Raw genomic sequence first — 9,981 nt, 5'->3', positions numbered from 1 at the left:
GGAAAAAAGAACAGGTAATTTCTGTGCTCTTTCCCTGTCTGATTATCTCTCATCAGTCACGATATACAAATACATCATTATCAACACCATGGAAAATATGTAAGAAAAACAAACTGTACCAATTCTCAGCTGGGGAGAGGAAATCTTAGCAGCCACTTCAGCTCCAGCTGCAAGAGGAAATATGCAATTTGGCTCTTTTTTTTCTTATTATTCTTAAATATTTCTAATCATATATATATATATTTGAAGTCAGGCTTTAAGTATTTTTGGAAAGGAAACCTTTCTCATCCCAATCCTGTTTGAAATCTCAGAATCTAAGAAATCATGAATAATAAAATGGCTTTTCATCACACACACAACCAGGATGACACACACAACCAGAATATGACACACGCGCGGCTTTGTTGTCCCCAGCAAGAAGAGCCAGTGGCCAGCTGGCTGCAGCCATTCACGGTCAAGACAATGTGACCATCAGTCTGATGCTCCACTCAGAGGGGTTAGACATGAGAGGAGGAGGAGATGAGGCCTCATCGCATCTTGGCCTGGTTTGTTTCACACAGCACGCAACTGCCTGTCCGTCCGTCCGTCCTCCCTGCCAGGCAGGAAGGGGCCTGTAGCCCAACGACGCCTGTCTGAGCAGAGGGCAGCAAGGAGGATGTGAAGTTCTGCAAGTTTCACAGAAGGCAGTGGCAGAGCTGGGGGAAGAGATCCAAGTTAAAGCCTCAGCCCTGAGCACAGGTCTCGCTAGTCCGGACTGGCCGGAGGGACTCGCGGGCCAAGGAGCAAGAGCGCAGTGCTCAACCACGAGCCTGCTGCAGCACAGGTTTACCTTGCACCTTGGCTCTCCTGCAGCTGAAATGCAGTGGCAGCTGTTGCTTTGTACTGACATTGTGGTCACTAGATCATCTCCAAACAACACTGAAATGAAATCCCTATTTGGAAACGATGATTTTTGGGTCCATCTGCCTGAAAATGACGGTGTCAAAGACTGACACACAGAATAAGTATAACTTAACATACACATTAGTCGTGCTGGACGTTACCAAGTCATACTGTAGACAGTACATGGAGAGTCATTCCCTTAATTATCACTTTGCTTGATAGAAATACACTAATTAAAAGACTATCCTGTCTACTGTTAAAAAAAGATCATCAAACCCCATTTTGTCTTGTCAGCAAAGCCAGACGTGTCATCAGCCTGATCTGCCACTGAACCTGATCTTCACAACAGCAAACCCAGCAGCATGGCACTGGCTCACTCCATGGCCCTGGTTACTCCCCAGACCAGCTTTAGTGAGTTACTTGCCACACATCCATGGTGCAGGAGTGATTCAAACTTTGGTCAAACAGGATAAACTATGAGATTTTTGCAAAATAATAAATAAATAAATATTCTTTTCAAAAACAAAGTAGGGAGGAGAATTGTTACAATCCAGCCTGTAGCTTTGCAGCTTATCACGATGGCAAGCTGGGAGAGAGGAGATTACTTCTGCAGCAATCCCCTTCCCTGCTCCAGCTCTGGACTGCCCCACAGGATGCCACCACTGACACTCAGGGAGAGCAGAGGGACAAATGGGGTTGAACGCTTTGCTTTCCCCTGGAGGAGTCCCCAGTTTTTGCAGAGATGCTAAAATTTAGCAATAGAATATTTAGCAATAGAATTCAAGACATGGGAAATCAGGAAGATATCGAGGCACCAGGGGATATAGGACTAGCACACTGACACCCTGCACACAGCAGAGGTAGGAAATGGACTGACAATACCTGATTTTCCATCTTCACTTCAGACAGAGACTACCCCGCTGCCACCTCCCCTCCATCTCTGCCGTTTCTCTCCTCCAGAGAAAATCCAAAGTGCAGGTTTGCATCTTTCCATCATCAGCAGTATCACAAATCCTAGTTTTGGCAGTTCAGTATACCCAGGGTAACCCTTCCCCATCTCTCTCTCACACACACAAGCTTACTTTATTAATTAATGTGCAATCAAAGCTCCCTACCTCTTTCCTCATCTATGCTCAGGGCAGAGGTAGACAGCAGCAGTTATCAGGCCGTGCAAAAATAATTGACAGTAATGCAGGAACCAAAATTGTTTCAGGGAGAGGATAAAATAATTGCACTGCAAGTAATCATCACTGCATATTCCCTTGGGGGACTGGAAGGGATCAATTCTTCCCTTAAGGTGTTCACAACTACAGTAGACTAACGGGATCTGTGTTCCTGAGAGCCTACATGTCATTTTTAAGGTAAACGACCAGCACTGACAGACAAGTACTTATCTCTGTAGGACAAAATTAGCTTCCAAAAATGTACAAAACTCTCATGTCCTTTAGTCATGATGGGAAAACACCAGAAATCACAGATTTTAGATATTGAGGGTTTAAAAAAGACCACATGGGAATTAACCACCACAACGCAACTCATAATTAACCAACGTTTGCCTTCATAAGCAAACAAAATCTGATTAAGCCTTTACCTACTCCAAGGATATCTCTTGAATGGGACTACCTACCTGCTTCACAGCTATCCTGATACACACTAACATACCTGCAATGCCAGCTGCCACTGGGACACAAAGGAAAACCTCCAGGTCCCTGCAAAGATGATAGTGGAAATGATACAGACTCCTATGATTCTGCTCCTACGAGAGGCTCGATTACTGACGAGGGGGGTTTGGTTTTGCTTCATCTCTGTTTTCAGTGCTTTCATCCCCTTTGTTATTTACACAGAGCACCACTAGTCTTGGGGTTAAACAAAAAATTCCCTAATAGTGAAAGCAAATCACTCAGTCTTGCGCTTCTAAGGTCATTTTTACCAGGGGGATCTTTGCCTGTTTGCAGCCCTCAGTCAATACTTATCTTTAGTAAAGTATTAGCAGCTTTTATGGGACCTAAGACCCAATTACCATCAAAATGCCTTCAAGCCTTAACAGCTGCTCTGAATGAGCTAATGGCTTATATAGGAATAACAACATCTGTAATCATGTTTTACTATACACTACATCCTTATGGGGCAGAGATTTGGTACAGTCCTTTAATCAAATGTCCTGGGAAAGAAGTATTTAACGACACCACTTTATCCACTCATCGCAGCACCTAATGCTCACTGCCTATTTGCAACGCTTAAGTATATTCCAGATGGGGGATGAAATGAATCTACTCCATAGCCCAGCACACAAGGAAAGCATGCAGTCTACTCAAACATATGACACTAAATGGCATTCAATTGAATTCTCGGCACCGAATGCAGAGGATTGTGATCCAGCAACCACAGACTGCAGAGGGGTCAGAGGAATGACTTCTGTTGTAAAAAGAGCTCAAAATGTTCTTTGTCACAGTAGCTGTCACATGTCTTTGCTTCCTTCTAAGCCCTGCAACTCCACCTCATAGCCAGGAGTCGCCACCTGCATCATTCCAGCATGATGCTGTATGCAGCAGGTCGTTCACTGTGCCATTGCAGAAGCAGTCACATCACTGCTGTGCAAAGCCTCCCTGATGGCCCAAGTCAGAAGTTGCCTTTCCACAGCCACCCTAAAATGGGATGGTTTTGGTGTTGACTGTCAGCAAAAAGGGCACATTTGTGATGTTTCAGCTGGAATTAAGGAGGGGGAAGGCACAACCAGAGGCAAGCAAATGGAATAAACCTCCAGGTGACCCCATGGTAGAGCCAGAACTCCTAACCACGCATGTGTCCCACTGCAGTAACTTGATGTTTGAGCAAAGTTGCCAAAAGGTGCGTGCATAGTAACTCTCCAGCTCTGCTGTTGACCTAATTTAGGCCACATCTTCTGCAACAGTTTGATAATCAATGCAAGAAGCATTTTTCTCCTCTAATACTGAAGGTGGGTTTTGATGGTTTCTGGATATTTAATGCTCCTTCCAAGTTTGTTTTTCCCAGCTTGCCAGGTGGACAGCACAGTTCTCATATGTTCATGCTGATAAAGTTTTAGTGAATTATGAAGCTCAGAGCTTGTGAGAAAGGCAACTTTGATCCAGTGTCTACCCAAAATAAGCCGAGATGGATGGGGTCCTGAGGAAGGCTGGTCCTGCTGCTCAGCTGCCAGCCCTCTGTTCCGCTGGGAAGCTTTTGGCCACCTCGCTCTCCTTGGTGTCCGACTCTACTGAGGCTGTACTGCAAGAATCGTTGTACATGTCTGAAAAGGAGGACAATGGGCATTGTCATTACAGTATGTCTAAAGGACTTCCAATCTATAGTCTTGAGGTTCACTGTTAAAAGCCTGAAATAAAATTTAAAAATAGATAATCACAGTTCTGCTCTCCTAATTCCTTCGCTAAAGGTAAGAGAGGCTCTTCTGGCGTGTAACTAAGAGAGATGTGTGCCTGGCTTTATTTTTCTTCTGAAGCATTAGATATGCCAAAGACATTAGAACCACAGTTAGGCAGAGAGTGAAGACAATGCTGACCTGCTGTGGAGGTAAAGGAGCAGAAGTTGCCAAACTCCCTTTAAACCAATGAATCCCAGTTACACTTTCAAAAAGGTTTTTCTCTACTTTAACAAACTGACCAAAAAGAAAAGAAAATCAAAAGAAATCAGTAACTGGGAATAAAATGCTGGTAGCTCTCTATCGCAGGGGTCCAGGGAATGGCTGTGCCAGAATTTGCTGCTTCTGTTACCAGAAGAAAAAAGGAACACATTTTGGTAAATTATAGTTAAGGAAGGGCAAAAGCTAATCTAAAATTGTAAACATTTCATCTGCAGAGTTGCTGAGATTCATCTTTCCCAGTGCAACCTGTTTGGCTGTTAGGTCAGAACCAGAGCTGAAGAAAAGATGACTTTTAGTGCTGATTTGGCTGAAATCTCACCAGAACAGCTCTTCCTCCAGCCATGGGAGCCAGCAGTGAAATACGATGACAGCAGTAATGGTTTGTGAGATTGTGCTGCTTTCACACCCCGCCTGGAATGCCAGCCCTGATGCTGACCTAAATCCAAAGGCTCCCCGTGTCAGGACAGGAGCCATCCTGCCACTACACACACCTACAAGTTCTGCCCAGGAAGGAGAAAGTAATCAACCTGCTGGGCCCAACCACCTCTGACACTAGACTTCAGGCCAGCTCCACTGCGTCACCAGAGACTGCAGCACGTACGCTCAGGCCGAGTGCTTTACTACAGAACGTACACTCTTTATCACATCTTTTTTTATCATGTCCTTTTTTAGTAGGGGGGGAAAAAAAGTGTTGCTAAGACACTCTCCATTACCTGCGTTGCTGTTCTTTATGATGGTGTTGCTGTCCCCCTCTGCTGGCTGCAATATACTGGAAGGAACCCAGTCGCTTTTCTCGGAGACCAGTTTCTTCACTAACCTGGAATTCAGAGAACAGTCAGCACATTTCCCTACATTCCCCTCCCCTGGGTTGTGTTTCTTAGAGGTACATGTGGGGCAGCTATTTCCTGAATTAAGGAAGAAGAGAAGCTGTGGCTGCTCCTGGATCCCTGACAGGGTTCAAGGCCAGGTTGGATGGGGCTTTGGGCAACCTGGGCTAGTGGGGGGTGTCCCTGCCCATGGCAGGGGGATGGATCTTTGAGGTCCCTCCCAACCCAAAGTACTTTATGACTCTCTGGTTCTAAGGCAGAAGACCCAGGGTAGTCCCTGGGTGACCAAGTTTCAGCAGTCTCAGCTGGATACCCAGTATGCCAGATCAAGCTCACTTGCAAGCACACTGTGTGACAAGGAACTGGTGGCCTTAGCCTGTGTTTGAGTCCCTGGGCCAAATTCAGAGCTGGAGGAAATGAATCTTTCATATTTCCCCTCCCCCATTTGCTGTAAATACCATCCTGGGTGATCCAGGGTTGGTGGGTTTCATTCACTTCCCACCTACTTCACACCCTATGGGACTTGCAGCCATCTCTGCCATGCAAGGGTCTGACTGCACGGGCTTTTCAAGGAGATCAGGTCATCTTTCTCCAAATGACTCATGGAATGAGAATTCAGATGTCCAGGCATGTCTGTTCCTATCACTCACTTGTCAGCAAGAGAGGAGAAATACAACAAATTGTATGTGAGAGCAAAGGGGGCAGATTCATGCTGCTTTGTCAATCATGTCTTTTAGCTAAGCCTTTGGGGCTACAACTGCTCTCTGGTTCACTGCTGCAAGCTCAGTGGAAGGCATGGGGATTTCACTGATGTATCCTATGGATCATGCTGCCTTTGGCCTGGCTATTCCTCTCCATTTTCTGTAGGCAAACGTCTGTCCTCTGCAGCCTCATGTCACAAGACTTTTGAGATGAAAGCTAACCAGGTGGAATTACACAAAGCTGCTTGTATGATCATGCCTCCCACTGCCTCTTTCACATTGTGGTCAATGGGGCAAGTGGGTTTGCATTGATTCTGAAGAGGTTTTGACATTCTTCTGAATATTTTCCATCTTTTCCAGGAGGTCATGGCTGTTCTACCTGTCAAGTTCTGTCTCTTTCTTGTACTTACCATTGACCATTCTCTCCTTCCTGCACAAACTGCACTAAATCTCCATCCTCAAGCGTAAGAGAATCTGGGAAACAGCTGTCAAAACTTCCTTCTACCCGAAAAAGATTGGTCCCCTGAAACAAATGATACAATGCACCAGAAATAGAGTCACTGTGGATGAAAGAACATTCTCTCAGAGACAGCAAGTTCAGCTAAATACTGCATTAGGGATCTCAAGCTGGCAGAGATTTCTTCTGCAGGGAACTGTGTCACTTTTTGTTCCTTTTGTCATGCCCAGGTTAAATATTATTCAAACTCAGGACAGAACTGTGCTGAGCACTCAGACTTTAGAATTAACCAGCCAGCTGTCATTCCAATGTCTGAATTGGGTTGGTGACACCAGGTTTAAGTTATCTGGAAAAGTCTGAAATTACTTTTTTTTAAAGACTCAGAATTTCCCCTCGCTTTTGTAACAGGCAAAGCCACAGCTTACAAATAAAGGTGACTTTTTATGGTCCTGATCAACAAAATAGTCCTGGAATAATCTCCCAACAGCCCAGATCAAATTCCCCTTCTGTACTCCCCACACATCCATGAGTTTAAGGCTGGTATGAACCCAAACTTTAAAGGTTAAATTGTGATCTTCAGAGGAGGTTGCGCTGTGAAAGGGCAGCGTAATTTGAAAAAGGAATTACATTGTTAGTGTTGGTCTCTTCCTCCAAGTCAGAAGAGTTGGAGAGTTCATCTGTGCTGGAGGGGATGGCTTCGAAATCTTCAAACGTGTCCAGAGACGGCATTTGCCTGCTGGGCCAACCTTTTCAAAGGAGAGAAGCCAAAAAGAGTTAGCCATCAGTCACTAGCCTCTTTCAGACTCGGTCTTTTAAAAATAAATGCCACAGGTTCACTTCCCACTATTCCACTTACTGAATCACTTGTACCTTTTTTACAGATTGCTCCTGGATTTTTCCAGCCATTATCCTGTCTCTCAAACCCTGTACCACTTGCTGTCATTGGTGGGAGGGAAGACTGCACACCCACCGTGTGCATGCCCATCAATACCCTGAGTGTTTCATGTTGCTAAATCTCTTCAGTTCAGGAGGTACAAAAAGCAAGGACCAGGAATATTTCTGTGGACCAAGGGCTGTAGAAAGTGATAACTTTTGCTGACAAGATTTTCAGAAGGCCATGCTCAGTTTCCAGCTTATCTCCACGTGTTTATTTATAAACTGAAGCCTGAAGCCATTGAGTTTTGGCTGAGAACTTATTTCCATCTCCCCCTGAAGCAATATTACCACCTGAGCAACATACAAAGCTACCCTGGAGCAGGTTGGAAATGCAGGGAAGGGACAGAGTAAAAAGCAAGGCACAAAGTCAACCAGACCTCAGTGGTAGATAGAGAAGATCTCACTCATATTTCTGCTGATAGCAGCTTTATTGCATGATTTGCACCCAAAACCACCCAGCCCAGTAGAAGAAGACACCCAACGAGACATTTCCATCCCAAGCACAACTGCCAGGCTCTTTACTGACAAAGACATGCCCAGGGGCTGCATCCTGAGAGAAATTCAGGCTGAGCCTTATGAGACCTTCCTACCTCAGGTTCCCATGATGGAACAGTAACTCAGCCTCTTCTGTACAGATGGCAATCATGACCTAGCCTTCCTTCACACTTGAAGCCCATTTCTTTTCTGACAGGGTGACTACAGTCCAGCTAGGAGGAAGCAGACCTTACACCTCCAAGGGACTCCACAGCCCCAACAGGTACAAGTTGAATGGAGGCACTCAAGTCACTGTGTGCCTTCCTACTCAGTGTATGTGCTCTGCACCAGCTGGTTCACAGGGCCATGGGCTGAGCAGATGCCTGAGATGATACAAAACCCAAGCCAAGTGTTTCAGGCAGTAAACAGAGAAGCAACCTGGTCTTGGAGATAGAGGTTTGTTCATCGATTCCTTTAATCCCTCCCCGTGCACATCTTCCCTCTATGGGCATTGGTGTGGAACATGTGGTCATGCAGCTCTGCAGCCCCTTCTCCTTCCTCCTGTTGCACAGGGGCTGTGACTGCCCCGACTGCAGCAATTCAGTTACGAGGGAGACGGTGACCTTCTTGCCCCAGAGCAGCATCCCCAGTTACAACCCTACTGCGACGCTTAAGTCGTCAGCGCTTTTGAAGCTGTAAACTAGCCTCTGAAGTGACATCCATGTGCTGGGGTGTGAGTGTCCCTGCCAAGGTCTGTACCAACACAGTTTTGGGATGGAAGAGACCATTTAAATTACAGATCACACAGCATATAGAACTGAATTTGGAACCCCAAATTTTCTATCATTTGAATTACACAAGTAAAATACCAGCAACTGCCTCAATGCATGAGAATACATTGATGCTAATTATCTTCAAACGGCCACAGAAATTTTAGTTCAAAATCACAGGTTGGGCTACAAACACCAAAAGAAAAGATATCCCCCTTAGACAAATGTTCTGTAACTGTTATTTGTAGGCAGCATCCCAGGCAGCAACCTAAACAGCAAGGATTCCTTACAAATACATGCATCAGTCTTCTTCCAAACCAACTGTCATTCTAATTTCAGAGACTAAGAAATAGCCTAAGTTTTATGTACTTAATTCAAGCTATAAAATAACACAGATCCAATTCAGAGCACTCTGACATCAATTAAAAGAATTATATTCAGCTGTGTCTGACCTACAGAAAACCAGGATCTGGGACATCGTTTCTAAACCTGCTGGTGGTCCAAGCTTGGTCTTTCATTGCTTTCATGGGAAATAACATTCATTAAAAGAGAAAAGTCTCTTCAAGCTAAAGAGTAAATATTATCATAAATATATATCACACTCTCAGATCTGAGGTGATGAACGTTGTGGTTTTGTTTACCTGTCTGTGAAGCAGATCTAGGTACGGGTCTCGTGGTGGCACCGGTATTGCATTTAGTCTGGGCCAATATGGTGTTCTCAAAAGCATCTGCGACAGGAAGGACAGTTTGTGTCTTCAGGGTGAAACTGTGACCAGACCACCAGTACAGAGCGAATCCCTGTGTCACCTCTGCAACTGGCAATCTTTTTACCAAGCAGATGGACTGGTGTCCAACAGTTACAAAAGAGGAGAGATGTGACCAGCACAAACGAGTGAAAAGACAGCAGCATTCCACAGAAAAAACATGAGTCTGTGGTGGGCAGAGAACAGCCAGATGAATCACACAGAAATACTGATGGAATGAAGGAACATGATTGCTGGGTGACCAGTGCAGTGTTCTATTTCACTACAGCTTCCTCACAACCTATTTTCCTTGCAGCATTTCCACTCATTCTGTAGGTGATGGCATAACGCTTTTGATGCCCATCCATACAGCATGAAAGGGAACTGGGGAGCCCCTTCTTCCCAGCCAGAAACAGATGATTTCACTCTTGATGAACACAGTTTTTGTGGGAGATGTTTCCAAACATCAAATCCCTATCAAACCCTGGCAAGAGCAGCAATACTTTTGAATAAAGGGATGCTAGTGGTAATTGTTTCCTACAGGTAGTACTTGCACCTTGCAATACCCCCAC

General features: G+C 45.0%; 1 protein-coding gene across 1 annotated transcript in view; it reads right to left on the bottom strand.

Annotated features, from left to right (window-relative positions):
- Positions 1–4,049: 4,049 nt before the first annotated feature.
- MCF2L2 (MCF.2 cell line derived transforming sequence-like 2) overlaps positions 4,050–9,981 on the bottom strand; it is a gene marked incomplete at both ends in the record, with an annotated part of 141,691 nt that continues 135,759 nt past the window's right edge. Inside the window, 5 exons of the mRNA XM_084267614.1 lie at positions 4,050–4,150; positions 5,215–5,318; positions 6,440–6,552; positions 7,114–7,232; positions 9,308–9,394. Of these exons, the coding sequence (XP_084123740.1) occupies positions 4,050–4,150; positions 5,215–5,318; positions 6,440–6,552; positions 7,114–7,232; positions 9,308–9,394 (524 nt within the window). The remainder of the gene's footprint in view (positions 4,151–5,214; positions 5,319–6,439; positions 6,553–7,113; positions 7,233–9,307; positions 9,395–9,981) is intronic.

Source organism: Gallinula chloropus (genome assembly GCF_964237585.1).
Source record: "Gallinula chloropus genome assembly, chromosome: 8".
Lineage (NCBI taxonomy): Eukaryota > Metazoa > Chordata > Aves > Gruiformes > Rallidae > Gallinula > Gallinula chloropus.
The sequence above is the reverse complement of the archived record's forward strand: the minus strand, read 5'-3'. Positions and strand labels throughout refer to the sequence as shown.